The 23,480-nt window shown below is 50.9% G+C and overlaps 1 protein-coding gene across 2 annotated transcripts; it reads left to right on the top strand.

Annotated features, from left to right (window-relative positions):
* The first annotated feature begins 9,774 nt into the window (after positions 1-9,774).
* Positions 9,775-23,128, top strand: STIP1 (stress induced phosphoprotein 1). Of its 2 annotated transcripts, none has more exons than XM_053925178.1 (14): positions 9,775-9,910; positions 13,134-13,343; positions 14,886-15,027; positions 15,174-15,315; positions 15,948-16,116; positions 17,151-17,277; positions 17,370-17,472; positions 17,748-17,868; positions 18,898-18,994; positions 19,142-19,266; positions 21,312-21,348; positions 21,775-21,878; positions 22,069-22,241; positions 22,635-23,128. In XM_053925178.1, the coding sequence occupies exons 1-14, from the start codon at positions 9,902-9,904 to the stop codon at positions 22,705-22,707; spliced, it is 1,632 nt and encodes a 543-aa protein (XP_053781153.1). In that variant the 5' UTR covers positions 9,775-9,901; the 3' UTR covers positions 22,708-23,128. The 2 variants fall into 2 exon arrangements, with proteins under 2 accessions (XP_053781153.1, XP_045039400.2); XM_045183465.3 differs by lacking the exon at positions 9,775-9,910 and adding an exon at positions 10,017-10,173.
* The last annotated feature ends 352 nt before the right edge of the window (positions 23,129-23,480 follow it).

Below are 23,480 nucleotides of genomic sequence, written 5' to 3'. Positions count from 1 at the left end.
CTTTTTGGGTCTTTTTTTCTTTACAAATGGGGTGGGGAGCAGTGAGGGTGCCCTCCCAAGCCAAGCATATTTTTTTCTAATCAGTTAAACAATTCTTATACCCTAATAGATTAAACTTATAAATACAATAAATCAGCTCTCTTAAATGTTCTTTTCTTCTAATTTTTATTTATTTATTTTTAGAGGAAGGGGAAGGGAAGGAAGGAGAAAGAGAGGGAGAGAAACATCAATGTGTGGTTGCCTCTCACACGCCCCCACTGAGGACCTGGCCTGCTACCCAGGCATGCATCCCAACTGGGAATTGAACCAGCGACCCTTTGCTTCACAGGCCAGCACTCAATCCACCGAGCTACACCAGCCAAGGCAATTCTCTTAACTATTCAAATGCTGTTTGTGAACTTAGATCCTTTTATATTGTCTGATTTATCTATTCCTGTGTAATAAACCTCTGAAAACTTACTGCCTTAAAATAACAACCAGCATGCTGAGTCGGCAGTGTGGGTGGGATGAGCTGGAAGGTCCATCCGCCGGTCTTGCCTGGTCACCCCCGTAGCTGCAGTCATCTGACAACCCAGCTGGGTCTGGGGGCCCAGGATGGCCTCACTCACTTGTCTGGCAGCTAATGCTGGCTGTCAGCAAGGCCCCTGAGGCCTGCTTTCTGTTGCCTCTCATCCTCCCGTAGGCTAGACTGGGCACCTTCCTGGCACCATGGTCTCTAGGCCCTGCTCCATGGCGGTGACAGCAGAGGCTGCAAAGCCCCTTGAGGCCTGACTCTGAGGTCACACTGTATTACGTCCACCACATCCTGTCAGCCAATGCAGGTTGCAAAGCCAGCGCAGAGACTCCCTCTTACTGGGAGGAGCAGCCAAATCCCATTACAAAGGGTGGGCATCCAAGGGGGAATTATTTCAGGCAGCCTACCACTCATACCTTCTAATTAAAACCACAAACCAAGCCCTGGCTGGTGTGGCTCAGCGGACTGAGCGCTGGCCTGTGAACCCAAGGGTTGCCACTTCGATTCCCAGTCAGGACACATGCCCGAGTTGCAGGCCAGGCCCCCAACAAGGGGCACACGAGAGGCAACTGCACATTGATGTTTCTCTCCCTTTCTTTCTCCCTCCCTTCCCCTCTCTCTAAAACAAATAAATAAAATCTTTAAAAATAAATAAATAAAACAACAAACCCGATAGGGCAGATTGACTCAAGCATTTCAAAACCTTACATGAGGGTTCTGGGATGGCTTTGCTGGCTTCCGCCCCTTTCAGGGCTGCAAAGGCAGCCGGGGGAGCAGATTCACCCTCTCAGCGGGTGCAGGCGCAGTGAGAATTGGGACCACAGTGCAGTGACGGTTTCCTGCTACTGGTCTGAGATTTAAGACGGGAGCAAGACCCAGGGAAATTCTGCCAAATCTAAAGGGAGCCCCACCCCCAGCCCACAGCCCATTCCTTTTCCCAGGGGCTTCATGTTAAAGCCCAGTGCATCACTGTCTCCTGAGAGTCCTTCAAATCTCAGCTCTGCCCCTTTCACCCGCCACTTCTTTCTCCTGCCTCGTGTGGGCAGATGAGCCCCTACACCTCCCAGGTCCCCCTGACATCTTGGCTGTGTGATGCCAATTTTGCACGTTGTAATGCTACTTTAATATTTTACTTTACCTGGCTGTGTTTCATTTTACAATCTGTTTCATTGGCCAATGTTGTATAATCTCCATTTTTGAGAGATGCAAAAGGAAAGGATGGATTATGAGGCATTAAATGTTTGGAGTACGTAGCTATATATATCATGGGCCTCTGGCAGAGGACGCCCCCACGTGATTCCTTGCTCAAAGTAACCGGGTCAGTGGTCTGGAGAGGGCCAACTGCCTGTCCCGGGGGGAGGGGCCTCAGAGGGCCCTGGAGCTGGCTGGGGGAGGGTACCAGCTGCCCCTCTGCTGACTTCAAAGAAGGACTGGTAAGGAGGTGAATGCTCAGGGGACATTTGGCTTAAAGTGTACAAAACCTTCAAATAGTAATGTGTATCATTGTAACAGGGTGCAGCCAGGGGAGGGGTGCAAATGGGGATTTGTAATGGGGTCCAGAACTCAGGGTGTCCAGGGAATCTTAGAAAAAAATATATACATAGGATGTTCTCACGCCCACAAGTCTGAGCTGGGGGATGGGACACATGGAGCAGGGCCATTGAGAGTTGTTTTGAACAGCAACAGTTTTGCAGATAACCTCTAGAATGATCATTTAACATATCTGTAACCTTTAACTGGTTTCATAGATACGTTAAATTGCTGTGGCCATGCTTTGAGCCAGGGAGATGGGAGTGACTTCCACCCAAGATGTAACTGGGAGGCAACTCCCTCTGGGTACAGCACCTGCGTAAAAGCTTGCAGATGATTGGCTCCACGCCGTGGGGCCACGCCTGCCCAGACTTACTAAGGCAGCCCAGTAAAGCTGGAAGAACACGGGAATGCTGGCAGGTGTGGGAGGAGTCTGAAATGGGGCTGCAGAGAGGAAGACTGGTGCTGGGATTTAAACACAGGCACGGCAGCCGTGTGGGGGCTTTTTGGGACCGTAGGGCTTTTTGGGACCACGCGGCTTTGACAGAAGTTGAGACTGTGCAGCTTTAGGGTACCCCCTTTTTGCCATGTGGCTTTGGCAGCAGGAGAGACTTTGCCTGGAAGAAAAGGGGAGAAACGGCTCTTGCTGGTGGGCCATGAGAAGGTGCCACATGGCTCTGGATTAACTGGAGATCAGGGCAGCGACACAGCGGATGGTGCCGGAAACAAGGAGCTGCCTGAACCACGGACTTCTACTTCTTTTCCTGAGATAGGGTACCCGGACTGGGCAAAGGGGAGAAGGAAGGACTGTGCGTTTGTGGGTATTCTAAAGGACTTTAGTATTTTTAATGAAGACATTAAGTCATTACTCTAAGTCTGTATAACTTTTTAAATAAGTAATCCCTTTCCTTTTCACCAATCTCTGGCATTGAGAGACATCTTTCCCTGCCAGCCGGCAAGGTGAACCTAGTGCGGGGGCCAGGGACCCCCGGAGCCCAAGGGTGGGTCCATGCGGTAATAGGATATCATTCACTACCCACCTCCCCTGGGTCTGTTCTGTAACATTACAACAAGTTTCAACAACAGAATTAAAGTGAAAGCCCCGCCCAGGCTGGTGTGGCTCAGTGGATTGAGCCCCCGCCTGGGAAATGAAAGGTCGCTGGTTTGATTCCCAGTCAGGGCACATGCCTGGGGTTACTGGCTAGGTCCCCAGTAGGGGACACGTGAGTGGCAACCACACATTGATGTTTCTCTCCTCATTCTCCCTCCCTTCTCCTCTCTCTAGAAATGAATAAACAAAAAAAATTGGGCCCCAGGCCCTGACTTCAGCAAACAAATCGTGGGCACTGCCCTGGTGGAAGCAGTGTCTAGTGTGGGAGACCCATGGTCAGCAAGTGAACAGGCACAATTTCGGGCAGCGCTGAGAGCTGCCCAGAAAGTGAGTTCAAAGAGCAGAAAAAGACCAAGTGGCTGCGGCACGTCGAGGGAAAGGGGGGGCAGCAGAGAGGGAGGCAGGACCTCGTGCCACCTGGGACGTGGGCTCCACACACCGGGGGATCTCTGGAGGGTGCTGATCAAGGTCATGTTCGAGTTGCTTCTTTAAGGGTGCCTCTTGATGTCCAAGACGCCATTAGCATTAGAGATTAGAGACAGAGCTGGAGAGGAGCAGATGGAGCAAGCTGGACTCTGGGGACCCTGGGTCACTGGGATTTCTACCATCCGCAGAAAAGAGGAAAGTGCAGGAAAGCCCGGGCGAGGGACACTGTTCTGTTTACCTGCTGCTGTGTAACAAACTACCTTAAGCGGCCTCGAGGCTTAAATAGCTGAAAACATTTAATTATATCTCACGAATCTGTGGGTCAGGAGCTTGGTTAGGGCTCAGCTAGGTGAAGCTAGATTCTTCTGCTCCATATGGCCGCAGCTAGGGTCACTCAGTGGTGACCGGGCGGGGTTGGAGGGTCCGAGACCACTTTCCTCACACACCTGGGCTGGGATGACCGAACGGCTGGGCTTTCCACGTTGCCAGTTTGGGCTTCCTTGAACCATGGCTGCCTCAGGTCTGTCCGACTTCTTACCTGGCAGCACAGGGCTCCAAGAGCAAATGTCTCAAGAGATAGGAGGTGTCAGCTGTCAGTTTTATAAGGCTTGGAAACCGGCCCAGTAACATCCCACTGTGTTCTATTGGCCAAAGTAGTCCCAGAGCCACCCAAATTCGAGGAGAGGGGACAGACTGCCCCACCTTTCAGTAAATGGGGTGTCACCGAATTCGCACCGTCCTTCGTCTCCCGCAGCGCCCTCTGACACCCTCCTCTTGGTATTGGGTGTCCCGTTGTGCACTGTGGCCGATTTAAACCTGCTTGCTGGTAGCAGGTTTCACTCTTAGGCCACAACCAGACTCAGATGTGCAAGAAATACGCTTTACGTTTTCTTAGATCAGGGTTTCTCAACCCTGGTTCTGCTTACAGTTGGAGCCGAATAATAGTGGGGAACTGCCCTGTGCATTATAGGATGTTCAACAGCATCCCTGGCCTCTGCGGCACCCCCACCCTCCATGTTGTGACAACCAAAAACGTCTCTGGACACTGCGAAATGTCCCCTATGAGCAAAGTCATCCCTGGCTGAGAACTACTGCCTTGGGATCAACTCGTTACGACTCCAAGCCCCCGTCCTACCCAGCTGTCAGGACATTATCCCAGTTACGACTGGAGCCCCTTCTCTGTCCAGCTGATTCCAAAATAGGGCAAGAGTGTGACGCCCTTCACCCTGGCAGGGTGCTGCCCCACCATCTATAACCATTATCTGGTGCTCACCTGAATACAGCAGCTCTCCTCTCATCTCAACTTGCATCCCTCACAGGACGTGGCCTGGTGGCCGAGGCCGGGGGTCCTGTCTGACTCCGGCCACCCATCAACCTGAGCAGCCAGCACTCCTTCTCTCCCAGTCACAGCTAGGAGACAGCTGGAGGAGCTGCAAAGGAGTCCACCTGCAGCTAGCAGTGTACCCACTGAATGGGGCTGTGAAAGTCAGGACTCAGGGATGCCTGCAAAGTTTTTAGCCCGAACCAGCCCAAGAATGGTGAGGCCATTGATGAGAGGGAAGTCAAGGGAGGAACTGGCAGGGAGACCATTGGGAGCTCCGATCTGAACACATTGGAAAGCCCAACAGCCTTCCAAGGGAGACATCAAGGAGGCATTCAGGTGGACAGGTCTGGAACTGGGGAGCAAGGTCTCAGCAGGACACAGACATGTGGGAGTCATCCAAGATGGTATTTATAGCCCCGAGACTGGCAGAGATCACTCCAGGAGGCAGTGTGGATGGCAAGGTCCCAGGCTGGGCTCTGGGGCTCTCTGAATAATTATCGGATAATAATTACCATCGTTGTATTCCTGGAAGCATCTGGCACAGTGCCTGGCTGTCCGTAGTTCACTGAATCGAGCAGAACTCTGTGGCGCTTTACTTCCCACCGCACTTCCCCTGCTAATCAGGACCCAGATTCTATCTTAGCGGGAGAGCAGGGAGTTAGAATCATTCAGTTAAGTAGGAAAAGAAAATATTCTTAGGAATTTCTCCATCCAGAAAGGAACTTTGCTCTCACTTGGGGATAGAAACTTGGACTGTCTCAAATTCCCACTTCAGTAGTGAAAGTTCCTATAAAAACAGAAATTCCATGCTCTACAGACTCCAGAATTCAGAGCTGCCAGCCTTCCCTAACCTCCACTCCTCACTCCCATGCTAAGCGTCCCGAGGTCTAGGTGTTTTTTCTGATATTGGGAGAACTTTAAAATTGGAAGTTCAGTCTGCAGAGAGCTTGGTCACGTGCATTGACACCTTCAGTTTGTCATTCGCTTCAGAGATGCCTGAGTGGACTCGCCACTTTGCTCCCCACCCTTGAGAGCAGCGGCACTGGAACAGGGGCATGAATCACTTGAACTGTGAAGCCACGCATACGCCGGCTGTCTTCTGCGGTGGAACTTCTGCTTGTGACCCAGGGATCTGGGGAGGGGGACACTGGCCGGCTTGCGTCACGACCTCCTTGTCCACTCAGGAGGGCTCTGAGTTCACCAACCGATCGGAAGCCCACATTGGCAGAAATCTTGCGAACGAACATTGCCGAATGTTCAGAAGTGCCTTTACCGTGACACTGGTTAAGCCCCACACCTCATTTTTTAATTTGTACGTTTCTTTTCTGGACGAAAGCTCTCAAGTTTTTATAAGTTTCCAGTCTGACAAGACTCAAGGACAAGTTATTTTGTTTAATTCTCATAATAACGTGAAGTCACTTGCACTTCCTGAACCCTCTACGAACAAGGTCACAGAACACAGAAAAGCCATCTTTGGGTTCCTTGAAAATTCCAAACTTGTTTTCAGCTTTTGCACCTTCTGTTACTCTTCCTGGAACCCTGTCCCTGGCTGGCTTCTCCTCATCTCCACATCTAAGGGGCCTTCACTAACTGCCCACGTTTAGGAGCTCCTTTCCGGCTTCCTTGGGTATTCTCTGTCCCTTACCTTTAGCTTTCTTAACAGCACCCACCACTCTAGAATTATCTTCATTTGTGCATTTACTTTTACTTAAAAGATGCATATAGTGCTTACTCTGTTGCGAAGCACTGTCCCAAGTGCTTTGCAAATATCAAATCATCTAATCCTCACGACTACGCTGACACTGAAACTTTTTCATCCCATTTTAAAACGGAAGAAATGGAAGCACAGAGAGGTTAATTGGTTGCGTGAAGTCACACAGCTGATGAGTTTCAGTTATCATCTGTCTCTCCCACCAGAAGATCCACGCAAGCAGGTGGGAGTTGCGTCTGTGGGCTGCCTTGTTTACTGCTGAGCCCCTGTACCCAGAGCAGTGCGTCCCATGTAGGCAGACTCTAAAAAATGGTGCGTAGGAGATGCTACGGCCAGGTCACACAGAGCGGAATGGGAAAGAAGCCTGGAGACGGGCTGTGGGAAAGATGATGGAAGGCCTCAAAATGCCACCAGAGACAGAGGCAGGGTTGGTCTAAGGAACAGCAATGGGATTGGCAAGTGTGGTGGTCTGCAGAAAGTGCCAGTAATAAAGGAAAGGTCTCGTTGACAAACTTAGCAGATGAATGAGAGACAAGGCCGGAAGCTTCAGATTCAGCCAGTGTTCTCCCTCCTTCACACTCTACATTCAATGCACCAACAGATCCTGTTGGTGCCTCCAAAATGCATCTCAATACAACCCTTCTCACCCCTCTTTTGCTTCCACCATGGCCCAGCCACCATCACAGCTCTCCCAGCTCCCCCCCCTTGCCCTCTTCTACACGGCAGCCTGAGGGGTCTGAGGCAGTAAGCTTGGATCATGTCGCTATTCTACTCGTGATTTGCCAGCATGTTCCAAAGTGAAGGCAATGGCTTCCCACCTGCAGAACCTAGCCCTGCTTCTTCCTCAGCTGGCTCTTTCTTCCCTGCTCCCTCCATTTCGGCCACCCCAAGGTAGCTCCTACCCCAGGATCTTTCCATTGCTGTTCCCGCTGACTGCAAGGTTCTTCCACAGACTCTTCATGAAGCTCACTCCTCTGTTTTTTCCCAAATGTTAGCTTCTTGCTGAAGTTGGCCCCAGCCCCCGGCCCCCAAAGCTCTTTGCACCTCATCCCTGATCTAGTTTCCCTGCTGCACTGAAGCAGATACCCTATATAAACTTTTAAAAGTTTGTCTCCTTTGCTAGCACAAGCACCACAAAAATTGATTTTTGTCAGTTTTGTTCACTGTATTTTCCCCAATGCCCACAAGTACACCTGACACATAGTAGGGCATTCAATACTTAATGGCTTAATGAATGCCTATGTGCCAGGCACTGTGCAATGCACCTGGAACACAGGATAAAGAAAACAGACCCTCCCTGGCCGGTGTGGCTCAGTGGATTAAGTGCGGCCTGCCTGAGAACCCAAGGGTTGCTGGTTTGATTCCCAGTCAGGGCACACGCCTGCATTGAGAGCCAGGTCCCCAGTAGGGGGTGCAACCCCACACTGATGTTTCTCTCCTCTTTCTCCCTCTTCCCCTCTAATGAAATCTTTTTTAAAAAACAGACCCAAGACCCTCCTGGGACCTCCCAAAATGTGGCACTGATACCAGTTGCTAGTGTAATTTGTGACTGGATACGTGTGTAACCCACAGCGTTGGGAAAGTAACAGGCAGACAGTAATGAGTGTGCTTGTTGGGGGAACCCTTGTCAGCTCATCTCAGCCTGAGATGAGAGGTTAACCTGGAGGAGCTGGTGGAAGGGGGATCCCAGCAGGAGTAGATTGCAGGATGGCCCAGTGCCAAGGAGCCCAAGTCGTTCAAGGACGGGAGGTCAGTGTGGCTAGAGTTCGGCACGGGAGGTGATGGACAGGAAAAAAAGGGGTGAAAAACGTGGGCCTGCCTAATTAGGCTCTGAGCCCCAAGCTAAAGCCTCCAAGTTTTAAGCAAGGAAGGGGGTTAGCAGGCACGTGAACCTGGGGTGACTTTCGCCACAACATCGGAGGTTGCTGGGGTGTTAGAGGCCGCTGTGGAGACGCGCCATTGGCATACAGAGGACACTTAAAACCCTGGGAAGGCATGGCGTTAACCAGAGAAGAGCGATGATAGAGCAGGAGCCAAGACCCTCATCCAAGCCCTCTCCACGCCCGTCAGGTGGCTTTGTTCCATGAACGACCCACCGGTCCAGGTGGGAAAATCAGCATCTAATTCTGCAGGCCCATCTCTCACACACTCTAAGCCCTTCCCTTCACCTCTCCGTCGGTGCTGCTGCTCTCCCTCCTGAAGTTGGGCTGCGATGTTAGGTCTTCCCAGGCCGCCGCCCGCCAAGAGGAGGTCGGGCACCACACTGAGTTCTTTGTTTCCTTCACCCCTTTACATACGAACAATGGAGGTAGCTCCCTTTGATTAAGTGCTAAATACTGCACACAAACCCCCTCGAGGCCCTAGATTACCTACGCTTTAGCTAAGAGGTTCAGAGAGGGTGCGCGTCTCCACTGAGGGGACTCGGCGGGCCAGCAGGGTGAGATCGTGGGTCTGTCCTACCCAAGCCCCAGCGCCTAGATGGCCACGCTGTGTTTTTCAACACTGGGAACCCAACAGCTGGGATCCAGGGACGGGCCAGGGAGCTCTCCCACGGCCCCCTGACGGTCACCCGCACGAGCTGGGACCCTCCGGTCCCCAACGCAGGGGCGAGACCGGGGCTCCCCACCGCTAGGGAGGAGCGAGTCGCCTCGGTCGGACGGCAGCATAAGGAGGCGGGAAGGGGCGCGGAACCCGAGCGGTCCCCAAACACCCGCGGCTGCCGAAGCCACCACAGCAGAAGGCAATCGCGGCTTCGGACTCCCACAAACCCCACACTACCCTTAGAAGGGCAGCAACTCCAACCTATCAGCGCAAAGTGTCGGCAACTCTCCGCCCAACAGAATTTTTTTTCATCTAAGTCCACCAGCCCAATGGGAAACGTGGAAATTTCCAGAAAGAACAGGACCAATGGGCGCGGCCGGCGCGGCTACGATTGGCGGAGCAAGCGACCAATCGCTGTTGCAGGTATCCGTCCCTCCTTCCAATCACGGAGCCTAAAGTAGGAGTGGCTTGTCTGGGAGCGCCCAATCCCGAGGCGCCTTAGAGGCAGGGCCTAGGGGGATTACTCCCGTCTGTTCAATGAAAGAGAAGAGCAGATGATGGGCTAGACTTTAAGCCAATAGTAGAGAAGCAGAGAAAGCCCTTAGAGGAGAGTGGCCAGTGAGCAGGCAAGGAAGGGGCGGGATCCGGGGGTCCCGGCAGCTTCTAGTAGGTTCCAGAAGGCGGCGCGTGCGGTTGGTAACGCGGAGCGGACGGAGTCGATTCAACCCGGTTCCTGGCTGGGCTATGGAGCAGGTGAAGGGGGAGGGGCAGGCTGAGGCCCGGGGTTCCCTTCAGGACTGGTCGAAGCCAGGCCGCGGTTGGAGGAGCGGGGCGGGCACAGGATCGTGGCGGGGCACTAAGGGTAGCCAAGCAGCGTGGAAGGCAAGGGCGTGAGGGCCGCGGTCGGCGGGCGATGAACGATGGAGCGAGGCCCGGCCTCGGGGAGCGTCGGGTCCAGTCAGCGCCAGTCGCCTCTCGACTCCGCGACGGGGTCCGGGGGTAGACAGCAGTTTGGCGTGAGTCCGGCCCGCGGCGGCAAGAGGGGTCGTGGCCTAACCTCGGAGGCCTCCCGGGAGGTCGCTCCGGGATAATCGGCGGGGGGAGGGGGGATAGAGCCAGCGACTCTGGGAGGGATGGAAGTGGGTGAGGGGCCTCGGAAGGGTCGTAAGGGATCGGGCCCACTTAAGGGAATTTGACTTCTGGGAGATAGATGAGAGAATGCCGACTGAGCCGCCACCCAGGACTTGGCCACAGTTAACTTGAAGGAATGCAGGCAGCGGGGACGGGAATACTCTGGAAGTAGCTGAGGGACTTAGTAGCCCGTTGGGGAAAAGAAACTATTTTCCTGTATCTGAACATCGGAATTGGGAGAATGTTGAGTGCAGGTATGACGGACAGCAAGCCGGCTTCCTTGCCTGATGCAGGAAAGGGAAGGGTGCAGCAAAAGTCCTTGGAACGAATGCCTTCTCCACCGCTGTTTCACAAATACATGTGCGGCCCTCCCCCTTCTCTTTTTCTTTCTTTTTTTGTGTGAGTGATTCTACAGTAACAGGATAGACACTTCTGAAAAGTCGGTTTCTAATTACACGCGATATTTAGACAGTAGAGATGAGCAGCACGAAGTCAGTTTGCCTCTGCTCAGCATTTTGGGGGGGTTCGAGTTTGAAGTTGCGGCTGGTTAGTTTCAATGACTTGATTATATCCTGAGAGGCTTGAAGGTTGTGACGGGCCTGGAGAGGTTCTGTGCGGTTGGAAGCTGTCATGGAGCTGTAGTGATTGATTGGAGAGGGGAAAAAACGGAAACGGAATTGATTTGGGTGTGATTTACAGAGCTGAACTTTAAGCTGTTTAGTCAAATCTGAAGCCTCTGCTAAATTAAAAAAGAAAGAATGGAATGGAGAAGTGTTAACTTTTTTCACTCTTGTAATTAACTTTTATCTGGGAATAAGTAGGCTGTGGTATAGACAGGAAAAGGATTTCTGAAATGAGAAACACATCATTGTTAAATTTAAGAAAGAGGTTCTTTTTTTTAATCCCTGCATTTACCAAAGTAGAAAAAAATGTCTTTTGAAAAATGAAATGACGCCACCCAAATGGGTTATGGAAGTGTCGGTACAGGTGGGCTGTGAAGGAATGTCAGACACACCCAGGACTACAGATTTGCCCTAGCACAGGTGACCCGGCATATGACTCCTGGCCTTAAACCCATTCCTGAAAATAAACACGTGGCTTCTCTAGCTTTTGTTTCTCCTTCAACTTTGAGGTTCATATTTCAATATTAGGGAAATCTGAGTATCCAAAGTTGTATTTGTTTAGAAATCCTACAGTAATACACTGTATTTGACCCAGTACGTACATACAACTGTATAACACTTAACAAAACCGCGCTTACTTGTTAGGCGGACTGCATGCTGGTATTTTCTATCCACTTGATCTTTTAAAGTGCTGGTCATGACCTACAAACTTGGTTTTCTCACTGAGTATACTCCATTTGAGAAATGATGATCTTTTTTAAGATTTTATTTAGTTTCAGCGAGAAGGGGAGGGAGGAAGAAAGAGAGGGAAAGAAACGTCAGTGTGTGAGAGAGACACTGACTTGTTGCCCCTCGCAAGCCCCCAACTGGGGACCTGGCCTGCAGTCCCCTGACTGGGGATTGAACCGACAGCCTTTGGTTCACAGGCCCGTGCTCAATCCGCTGAGCCATACCAGCCAGGGCCAGTTGAGCTAACTTTTAGTCTCCATCCTGGGTCCTAAGGTTTTTATCCCTTGTTTGCTTAAGTTTGTTAGTCTCCTGCCTTTTCTCACTTTGAGATTCTCTTTTCTCTGTTGGAGGTTCCCACCTGGTGTGCCTAAGAGTTCCAAAATCATTTCTCTTAGCAGAATTAGTAGTAGTAGTAGTTGTTGTTTTAATTGATAGGAGAGAGAGGAGCATCAATCAGTTGCCTCCTGCCTGTCAGTTGTGCCCTGACAGGAGGTAGAACCAGGGACCTTTTGATGTGTGGGACGTGCTCCACCCAACCACGCCGCACTGCACCAGCCAGGGCTACCAAATGCTCTCTTGCATCAGCGTACTGGGTCGTGGGTAGATGACAGATAAAAAGAGTAGTGTGGCAGCTTGTATGACATAGCTCCATCTCAATGGATGTGTTTGCATCTGAGCTGAGGGCCTCCCTTTCTCGTAGGGCAACCCTGGTTAGAATGAACCCCTGTAATTGGGTCCCTGCTCTGATGGCCAAGGCCCGCTTTATGTGTTCAAGCCTTCTGGTGTATTCCTGCTTCTTCTGTTAAGAATGTTGGAGAGGATAGGGGATTAAACTACCAGTAGTGTTTCTACTCCCCTCCATCCCCTTTGTAATGTATTAATGTTTAAGCATGGCAAATCCTGACGGGGGGCCGGCTTCCTTTTACCCATTAAAGAACAGATCATTAATCTACTGTGCTGTGACATACTGCCACACCTATAAATGGAAGCATGTAGATTTTTCTCTGCTTGTGGGTGAGCATCTCGATGCTCCTGAGGCAGCCGTCCTGAAGTCTTTACTGCTCACATGCTCCACTTCCTTTCCAACGGCGTCTTCTGTGAGGACTGACGAGACCTGTGCTCTGGCGTTTGGACTCTTTGGGAATCTGTGCAAATGAATTTATCTTTACGTGGCAGGAACTCCTGCGTATGCCCCTAGAGTGGCTTCATCAGCTCAAAGTAGAGGCTTGGAAGAGCAGCTAGAGTTCTTACTAACCCACATGGGAGCCATTGGGAAGCAGTGTCAGGCTTCTTCTGCCTGGTGATTTTCTTTTTTCCTTGCTGGCTCCCGAAGGCGTGGAAGTATAAATGGAGTCATCTGTAATTTCTCTCTTCTGATCTGTAAAGTAATGTATTTGTTGATAACCGTGGCAGAGAATGAGCATCACATAAAAAATTGGGGTTAAATAAGTGTATTGTAGAGAGAAACATAAACTGACTCCTTTTCTTCTCAGGTGAACGAGCTAAAAGAGAAGGGCAATAAGGCCCTGAGTGCTGGCAACATCGACGATGCCTTACAGTGCTACTCCGAAGCAATTAAGTTGGATCCCCAGAACCACGTGCTCTACAGCAATCGCTCGGCGGCCTACGCCAAGAAAGGAGACTACCAGAAGGCCTATGAGGATGGTTGCAGAACTGTTGACTTAAAGCCCGACTGGGGCAAGGTAAGCGCTGTGTGAGTTGGGGCTCTTTCGACTTCCCAGAAATGCCTTTTGGTGTGCAGTTCTTTGTGTGGGTATGTGATTTTTTTGTTTTGGTTTGTTTGTTTGTTTGTTTGTTTTAGAGAGGGGAAGAGAGGGAGAGAAACAGCAATGTGTGGTTGCCTCTCGTGCGCCACCTACTGGTCCCGTAACCCAGGCATGTGCCCTGACTGGGAATCGAACCGGCAAACCTTCAGTGCCGCAGGCTGGCACACCTGCCAGGGCTGGTGTGCGGTTCTTAATTATCAGGCCTTCCTGACCTGGCTTGTTGCCGAGCCCAATAGCCTAGTAATTTATTACCCATTTAAATACATTCCTTAGAGTGACAGCATATTTCATCAACTCTGAGGTCCCATCAGTTGTTAGGACATGTCTGTCTTTTCTTTTTTCTTTTCTTTTTTTTTTTTTTTTTTTGTTTTTACCACTGAGAAAGAAAATACTGCCCAAGAAACTAACAACACTCGATCACAAGATGAATTGGGGTTGGGAGGAGGTGCCTCTTTGATATTTGGCTGGATTCTTGCAGTGTCAGTCTTGGCAGTATGTCCTGACCGTTCTATTCTTTGGCTTCCGTGAATGCCCATTGTGTTCCATGAAATGTAAACTAGATTCTTTTTAGTTCATCTTCTGGATTTACCTCTAGGTGTCTTTATAGTCATGAGTTGCTTAACAACAGGGATGCGGTCTGAGAACCGAGTCACTGGGTGATTTCATGTGCAAACATCATAGAGGCACTTACACAAGCCTGGGTGGTCTGGTCTGCTGCACACCGAGGCTGTGTGGTCAGGCCGAGTGCTCCTGGGCTACAAACCTGTACAGATGTTACTGTACTGAATAGCGTGAGCTACCGTAACACAATGGTAAGTATTTAAGTATCTAAACATGTGTAAACAGCCCTGGCTGGTGTGGCTCAGTGGATTGAGTGCTGGCCTGCAAACCAGAAGGTCACCGGTTAGATTCCCAGTCAGGGCACATGCCTGGGTTGCGGGCCAGGCCCCAGTTGGGGGTGTGCAAGAGGCAACATGATGTGTGTGTCTCTCCTTTCTCCCCACTTCCCCTCTCCCTAAAAAAAGTGAATAAGTAAAATCTTAAAAAGTAAACATAGTGTAAGCATAGGAATGGTGTAGCGAAATATGGTATAAAAGGTGAAAAGTCATGCACTCACACAGAGCACTTAGCTATGAATGGAGCCCAAAGGAGTAGAAATTGCTCTGGGGGAGTCAGTGAGTGTGAATGGCTCTGAAGGCCTAGGACCTTTACTGTACTGTTCTGTAGGCTTTGTAAACACCGTACACTTAGGCCAATTGTACAATTTAGACACTAAATTTCTTTAAGAAGTAGCATTGTCCTATAACGTGAGGATGGCTACCGTGTTGCTAGGCAATAGGAATTTTTCAGCTTCATTATAATCTGAGGGGACCACTGTCATAGATGCATTTCGTCATCAACCAGAACGTCTTTATGTGGCCTGTGGCTGAATTTTGCACCTGTCTTTGCTGATTCAAGGGCTATTCGCGAAAAGCAGCTGCTCTCGAGTTCTTAAACCGATTTGAAGAAGCCAAGCGAACCTATGAGGAGGGTTTAAAACATGAAGCAAATAACTCTCAGCTCAAAGAGGGTTTACAGAACATGGAGGCCCGGTTGGCAGGTGGGCACCTCGTACATTGTCGTTTCTCTTGTTTTACTCATTATCTTCAAAAATGGGATTGATTTTGGAGGGGCAGTACGCTGCAGGGGCATGGGATGCGGTAAGTGTCTTCAGGGAACCAGTGTGCTCTCCGTTGTTTGGAACAGAGAGGAAGTTCATGAACCCTTTCAACATGCCCAACCTGTACCAGAAGCTGGAGAGTGACCCCAGGACAAGGGCGCTGCTCAGTGACTCTTCCTACCGCGCGCTGATCGAGCAGCTCCGAAACAAGCCGTCCGACCTGGGCACGTAAGTGCGGGCAGCATGGTTTGTCTGGAAACTGACGTGAATGCCGTGCTTTCTTCCTGTGGTAGGGGGTTCCCTCATTCAGACTACAGGGTATCTGCTTCTGCTTTTTCTTTAAAAGCAGTAGGAGTTTTTTGGTTTGTATTTCTGGAAAGGGTCGGTGAGCGTGTAGCAGAGTTATCTGGAATGTCCATTCCAACGCTCACATGCCTCTTCACTGCTCCTGCAATTCTGATCTGGCACCAGCCGTGTCCTTCCCATACGTGTGGGCCCTGCTGCCTCCGGTGGTGTATTGGAGTGCAAACTTCACGGCCAGAAAGAATGTCAGACAAAAGGAGTTTCCCTAAGTCTTGTGCTGGTGTCTGGGTCTTACCTGAATCTCCTGGCTCCTGAGACCAGATGGAGAATATATACACCTCTCTGCTGCCCAAGAAATAAGTCTACCTCTGTTACCTCAGTTTAGGTAGATTTTTGAAGGGTTGAATATTCTCCAGTTGAAACTCATAGTAAGGGCAGAATCCAGCAATCTTTTGACGGGTGGGCAACTTTTACACACAGCGTGAGCTTTGACAGTACGCGGGAGTTGAAGGTCAGTGTGGGGAAGAATAATTGTTGTTTTTCGTTCTTCATCCCAGGAAACTGCAAGACCCTCGCATCATGACCACTCTCAGTGTCCTCCTGGGGTTTGACCTGGGTGGTATGGATGAGGAGGAGGAGGTCGCAGCGCCGCCGCCGCCGCCACCTCCCAAAAAAGAGACCAAGCCAGAGCCAATGGAAGAGGATCTTCCAGAGAATAAGAAGCAGGTCTCGTTTTTTCTCTCGTACTGTTTCATACAGTTGTCACAACCCAGTGGGTATAGGTGTGTCGATGGCAACATCTGTAGGCCTCGGTGGCTGTGTATTTTCAGGTGCTTAGTCTGTGCTGAGGTTCTTGTTAATTAGAACGGTGGATAGCACGTACGAGTGGTTTCCTGGAGTCTTGTATCTCAAAGACTTCGGGCCGTGGGAGCTGCCCCTTCGTAGCCCCACAGCCGCTGCAGTTCTGCCAGGGAGGTCTTGGCCAAGACAAGCCGGGGATGCTGTGAGCAGTCCTTGTCCTTGCCGTGACCCAGAAGAGTGCTATCTGTGTCGGTCCTGAGGCTGCTGCTTCTGTGTTCCAGTTGGACCTGGTGTGTGATTAAAAGTTGTCCACTTAGCAGCTACACTGTCTTCCAGAGCGGGAGACAAGCGCCTAAATGATTTTTTTCCCCTTCTTATAAGTGACAAGAGCAGATTGTCACCAGATTTAGCACCTTTCAATGGGTAAGCGTTGGTTGTTTGGGGTGTCTCAGTGCTGGAAATAGGCCTTGTGCTGTGGGTGGTAGTGAGCCGCACAGGAGACTCGTGCCACCAGCCCAGCCCCTTCCGATGTGCACACCCCGCCCTCTGCTGCTGGTCCCTGACAGCTGAGGCCCTGAGACCACCACGCGACAGCACCTGAACCCGGTGCCGCCTCTCGCAGTGACGCCTGGTACGAACTGCACTGTCTCTTTGAAGTTGATTCAGGTTGGAGGGATTTCCTCTCCCCTGAAGAAGCCCTCTGTTTTCTGACAAGAGCTCCAGGAGAGTAGGTGGAAAGGGACTTTCGGAGGAAGCAGAGATACTTTTCATTCTAATAGCTAGTTTGAAACTTCACTGTTTGAAACCTCCAGCTGGCTGAGGCAGCCTTGGGTGTGAAGAGCCTGCTTCTGTAGACCCGGCAGGGCGGGCGCTGTTCAGGGCCAGTGACTGCACGGGCCCTGCTCTTTCCACTGTCCTGGCAGATCTGCTTAGTACTCACCTTCTCAAACCCCGTGTAGGCCCTGAAAGAGAAAGAGCTGGGGAACGAGGCCTACAAGAAGAAGGACTTCGACACGGCCCTGAAGCACTACGACAGGGCCAAGGACCTGGACCCCACCAACATGACGTACATGACCAACCAGGCAGGTGAGGCCTGCGCCGGGGGGCGGGGGAGCCGGGGGGCGGACCGGGGCAGAGGGCACGGGCTGACTCTCCTTCCTGACTGTCCTGCCTGGCAGCTGTGTACTTCGAGAAGGGCGACTACAGTAAGTGCAGGGAGCTTTGTGAGAAGGCCATTGAAGTGGGGCGAGAGAACCGCGAAGACTATCGGCAGATCGCCAGGTACGCCCACCCTTCTGGAGTGCCTTGAGCGGTGTGGAGGTTTCGGTGTCCAAGGTTTGAGTTTCCCTGCGTGGGGAGGAGGGTTGTGTGTCTGTCGTCCAGTACTGGTTAACGATGGACTGGAAAGGAGGCCCCCCGGAGCCGAGACGAAAGGTGTTGGGGGGCGCGGTGCCCAAGCGGTGGTGCGGGCCTTGCCCATACTTGTTGGGCACTCTGTGCGGTGCCGCCTTGGCTCTGCCTGCCCCCAGCACGACCTTTCTCCTCGTCTTTGTCAGAGCTTACGCACGAATTGGCAATTCCTACTTCAAAGAAGAAAAGTACAAGGATGCCATCCATTTCTACAACAAGTCTCTGGCAGAGCACCGAACACCAGATGTGCTCAAGAAATGCCAACAGGTGAGGAGGGAGAGAAGGGGTGTGGTGTTTTGTTGCTTCTTAATTTTTCGTTATTTTACATATTGCCACGTAATGCTGAACTTTAATCTTTTTCTAAGTAGTGTCTTTCATTGTTATATGACACTGTCCTGTCACTTAATGATGACACGCTAGGCAATGACCCAGGTTTTTGGCCATCTGTTTTATTTATTTTTATTTTTTAAAGATTTTATTTTTAGAGAGGGGAAAGGAGGAAGAGAGGGAGAGAAAGAGAAACATCAATGTGTGGTTGCTCTCACACGCCCCCTTCTGGTGGACCTGGCCCACGACCCAGGCATGTGCCCTGACTGGGAATCGAACCCGTGACCCTTTGGTTCTTGGGCTGGCCCTCAATCCACTGAACCACACCAGTCAGAGCTGGCCATCCTCTTTTATTATCCAAGATTTGAACCTTTAAATGTGTTAATATTGAGGGTTGGTGTGCTAACAATGTTGATGGTTCTTACTGTAACTTAAGACTTTTTTACGTACCCAAAGGGTCGTTTATTTTGCCAGTTGTTACAATGTAGGAGAGATGCTTGTATTCACAAAAATATTGGTCAGAAAATAACTTCTGCTATTAACACGTGCGCCCTTATCCTGTGGGGCCTGTGTTTGTGCCACGTGTGCATCCGTGCCATTCTGTTTCATGGTGAACCTTGAGAATGAGGAATATAAAGGTCTTAAAAACTAAATCTTGCCAGAAGTACTCTTTGAAAATTAAAATTGTAATCTCGTTTTTAAAGACCAGTAGTAATGTTTCTGAGAGTGTAAATGACTGTTCAAGAATTATTGCCCTGGCTGGTGTGGCTCAGTGGATGGAGCATCAGCCCGTGAACCAAAAGGTCACCAGTTCGATTCCCAGTCAGGGCACATGCCTGGGTTGCAGGCCAGGTCCCCAGTAGGGTGAAAGGCAACCACACATTGATATTTCCCTCCCTCTCTTTCTTCCTCCATTCCTCTCTCTGAAAATAAGTAAAGTCTTTAAGAAAAAGAATTATTTTTCCTTAGGCAGAGAAAATCTTGAAGGAGCAAGAGCGGCTGGCTTACATAAACCCTGACCTGGCTTTGGAGGAGAAGAACAAAGGCAATGAATGCTTCCAGAAAGGTACCCGCAGTCCGGACAGTGCACTTCGGGATGAGAGTGGTGCAGACGCGCTTTCTGGGCCTCGGCTGGCAGCAGGATGCATGTGCCTCTGGGGTGGGGGTGGGGGACTTTAATGCAGGTTTTAAAGTTTCTCTCTTCCTCATCCAGGGGACTATCCCCAAGCCATGAAGCATTATACAGAAGCCATCAAACGGAACCCAAAAGATGCCAAGTTGTACAGCAATCGAGCGGCCTGCTACACCAAACTGCTGGAGTTTCAGCTGGCACTCAAGGTTAGGAGGGTCTGGGGTGCGGAGCAGCTGTCGTTATGACCTGTGCGTAGGGGATGTGCGTTTCCTCCTCACGGTCTCCTTGACAGCCACGTGCCGCTCTCAGTTCCACCGCAGATTCGAGGTGCTGGCGGTGCGTGTGTGAGGTCTGCAAGGTACGGGAGTGGGCAGAAGTAGGCTTACAGTTGTGAGTATGCAAAACGCAGAGTTTGTTCTTGTGTTGTTTTCCACGGAAACAACTGGAAACCTACGTTTGCCCATCCCTGCACAGGACCTGTCTTTACCAGGCCCTGGCCCGTGATGTTGGAGGTAATGGGGAGTGTTTGAGAAAATGTGTCCTTTTCCACCTTTCCTGGTGACTCTGATGTTCTTTCTCTGTCTGTCTCTCACCGTGATCCTTCCCCACGTCTCTCTTCGTTTTGTTTTGCCTTTGTAACATTTTAAGTGTACAAGTCAGTGGCATCAAAGTCGATTCATGCTGTTGTGTGACCACCATTGCCATCCTTCGCCAGACCCCCTTCATCCTCCCAAACCGAAACTCTGCAGCCTTTCCGGGCCCCTCCCCCCGGCCCTGGCAGCCACTCTCCTGCTTTCTGCTGTGAATTTGATCATTCGAGGCACCTCATGTATCTGGGGCCAAACATTTCACTTAACCATGACGTTCAGGATTCCCGTGATAGAACGTGCCGGCATGTCCTGCCTTTCTAAGGCTGAATGCCGTTTTGTTGTATGTATGTAACACCTTTCGCTTATCTGTTTATTCACTAACATATTTCTACTTTGGTCTCTTGTGAACGATGCTGTTGTGAATATCAGTATACAGTACCGGTTGAAGCTCCTGGTTTCCATTTTTTTTATTATTTCTTTCTGATTTACCATATCGTTGCCCACAGCAGCTTTACCATCCTTCCCTTTTCGGCGTTTATCGCAGACCAACAGGCCCGCCGTTCTGGGTCACGCTGAGTGAGGTTAAAGGCGGATGTATCTGACACTACGGGGGCGCTTCTCCGCGCTGCTCTCCGGAGCACAGGCTGTTCTGTGCCTCTGGTGGCTGTTTTTTAACTGTTCTTCAGGAGACAGACCAGGACCATTTTGTGGGAAGGTGAAAATCTAGAAACACCCGAGTCTGATGGCTTTGTTTTTGCTGCCATTACCTTCTGGGGTTGTGACCTAGCCCTCGCTGTTGCTGATAGGACTGTGCAGCGACGAGCGGGTTGGTTTGCAGAGCAGAGTCACACCGTCAGTCACCTGTGAGGGGCAGCACTTTCCCAGTCGTGCAGATGGAAGGGGGAGGGAATGGGTGTGCTTCTGGTCACAGGCAGTCTTGGTGGAAGAGTTGGAATTTGCGCTAGCTGTGCAAACTACACTGTGCAACATTCTTTTTTACATAATTTTGCATTTTGAAGATATTTCAAACAAAAATACACACTGCCTGTGTATTTTTCACCCCTATTCAATAATACAAGCATTGATCCATTTTTTTGCTGAGCCATTCGTGAAAGGAAATTGTACACAATGTGGCACTTGACCTCCAGACTCGTGAACATGCTTCTCCTGAAATGACTCCCCACCCAGTCACGACGCTACCAGCACCTGGTAACAGCAAAACTGAGGCTGCAGTGCATCGTCGCCTGCGCTAGAGGGCTGTGCGCAGGGAGGGGTGCGCTTTGCAGCCGCCAGTGTCTAAAGCCCATGCGTCCGCCTGCTCCCCGGGTTCTCTCTACCTTCTCAAACCAGAAGCTTCCCCACTTTTTTAAGTAACATCAGCCATTCGATGAGAAGTCTAGGCCACTTGGATGGGATGGTCTGTAATTGGATTTGTTGTCCCCTGTGGTGCTGCGGAACTCGATCCTCCATCCTCCTTTTGCTGTGCCTGTTGTTAGGTCACCCACATGCTGTGATTGACAGGAGCACAGAACGCAAAAAGTATTAGTGCGGTTCTCTGTGATGGTCCGGGTGGTGGTTCGTTTCGTCACCCCAAGCGAGCGGTCTGCCTTGAAGTAGCTCATGGAAAGGAATGGGCCTGATTCCTTTTTGCTTCTTCCTAGGACTGTGAAGAGTGTATCCAGCTAGAGCCAACCTTCAGTAAGTGCCTTTTTTCTGTCTCTGCCCCTCCCTTGATCCTGGTCAAAGATTGAGAGAAGGAGCCTGCCGGTGTGGCTCAGTTGGTTGGGTGTCGTTCCACAAAGTGAACAGTTGTTGGCCGGTTCAATTCCTAGTTGGGGCACATGCCTGGGTTGTGGGTTCTGACCCTGGTTGGGGGCACGCACAGGAGGAGACTGATCAGTGCTTCTCTCCCTTCGTCTCTCTTCTGAAGATGAATAAATAAAATCTTCTAAAAATTTATTTAAAAATTGGGAGGAAAGACCATGTTCTTTGTGTACATGTGTGTGCTCATTCAGCAGCTGGCACCAACAGGCGGAAGGACACTGGTGCTTATGTCGGGGTGGGAGAAGCAGCCCTGGGAGCTGTGTTGTAGGGGACGCTTCACCTCTCCCTTTCTGTCTGTAGTCAAGGGTTACACACGGAAAGCAGCCGCCCTAGAAGCGATGAAGGACTACACAAAAGCGATGGATGTCTACCAGAAGGCGCTAGAGCTGGACTCCAACTGCAAGGTGGGGCTGCTTCTGGCTTCCAGGGAGCTCTCCTTTGGGTCTTTGCAGTGTTCATTCACTGGTCCTTCCCTCACCTGTTTCTCTGTGTAGACACACAGTCCATCTCAGCCCCCTCAGTTAGCTCTGTTATCTTGGACCTGCTCAGCATGTTGTGCTAACGCCCACCCCCTTTGGCTTTGCTGGAATGCAGGAAGCAGCAGATGGATACCAACGCTGTATGATGGCCCAGTACAACCGACACGACAGCCCCGAAGATGTGAAGCGACGGGCCATGGCTGACCCGGAGGTGCAGCAGATCATGAGTGACCCAGCCATGCGGCTCATCCTGGAACAGATGCAGAAGGACCCTCAGGCACTGAGCGAGTGAGTTGGGGGTGGGGATGGCTTTGAGAATGAAGCAATGAGAACGTGCGTGAGGTTGATGGGGATGTCTGTGATCAGCCTAGGCGGAGTGTGTCTTGTGTAGTTCTTGAAACATAAAAGGTTGGCAGTGGGTGGTGAGCTGAAAGGCTTCGTCGGTGTGTTAGTCCTGATGGCTGAAGTGGTTCATTGAGAAGACCCGTGTGTCTGGGAGAAGCTGTGTCCTTGTAAAGTGGAACTGGTCAGGCTCTGACTGAGAGCAGCGGGGGCCCTGCCGTTGTCCCGCCAGCACTGGTCCCTGGCCGTCTCTTGCTGCCTTCGAGGGGGTTGCTCCAAGAGCAAGACCGACCTCTTCTGGGTTAAGTCTCACTTCAGACTTTGCCTCTTTCTCACTAGACACTTAAAGAATCCTGTGATAGCACAGAAGATCCAGAAGCTGATGGACGTGGGTCTGATTGCAATTCGGTGATGACTCGCTCGTCATCCCCCTTCCCTTCGCCCTCGTGTGGAAAGAGGAGCTGGGACCGCAGCGAGTGCACAGCACGGAGCCAGAAGGGAGAGGAGGGGAAAGCAAACAACTTATCCTATGTATTTATACAGACCTGTGTGGAAGACAGAGACTTGTGCCCGCGTTGCTCTCTAGCCGCTCCCTCTGGGGCCTCCCAGCACATGCATGGTCTCTTCTGCTGTCCTCGAGTTTCCTGTCTCTGTTCCCTGTCCCCAGTCACTGTCTCAGCTGCTCTCCCATAGTTGGTTATTTTTTATTTGGGGCAGTGGGCATGTAAGGGGAGGGGAGGGTGTTCTTCCCAACCTCAGGTCCGTCCCAGCGGTCTTCACGTTGTTCGCGCCACGTCTCCTCCAATAAAGCAAGCCGGTCAGGCGTGGTTGTATCTTGTGGTGTCCTTGAGTAACTTTTTGCCGAAAGACTTATTTTAAGAGAGAGGCTAAGGGAAGGAGAACGAGAAGCATGTTAGATGGATTGGTTGCATCTCACACACCCCCTGCTACCTTGACTGGGAATCAAACCTGTGACCTTCCAGTTTGCAGACCTTGCCAAAAGAATGGAAAGTGGCTGTCCTCCAGGGGTCACAACCTGGATTGGAAGAGGTGGGTCTGAATTGACTAGAACTACCAGGGCCCTTTTGTTTCAAATGTGGATGAGCCTGAGCTTGTTTTGGTTCCACTGCTTCGCTGAGGTGGCCACAAGGTGGCGCTGCCACTCAGTGAGCAGCTGAAAGCAAT

This window comes from Desmodus rotundus, chromosome 5, assembly GCF_022682495.2.
Source record: "Desmodus rotundus isolate HL8 chromosome 5, HLdesRot8A.1, whole genome shotgun sequence".
Classification (NCBI taxonomy): Eukaryota; Metazoa; Chordata; class Mammalia; order Chiroptera; family Phyllostomidae; genus Desmodus; species Desmodus rotundus.
Note: the sequence above shows the minus strand (reverse complement) of the source record. Positions and strands in the feature narration are given on the sequence as shown.

Excerpts from the sequence above, each read along its gene's own strand:
- STIP1 (XM_045183465.3), top strand. The coding sequence starts at position 10,078 with ATGGAGCGAGGCCCGGCCTCGGGGAGCGTCGGGTCCAGTCAGCGCCAG. Across the intron at positions 16,117-17,150 it reads TTCCAGAGAATAAGAAGCAG|GCCCTGAAAGAGAAAGAGCT; the intron begins GTCTCGTTTTTT and ends AACCCCGTGTAG. Across the intron at positions 17,869-18,897 it reads TGCTCAAGAAATGCCAACAG|GCAGAGAAAATCTTGAAGGA; the intron begins GTGAGGAGGGAG and ends ATTTTTCCTTAG.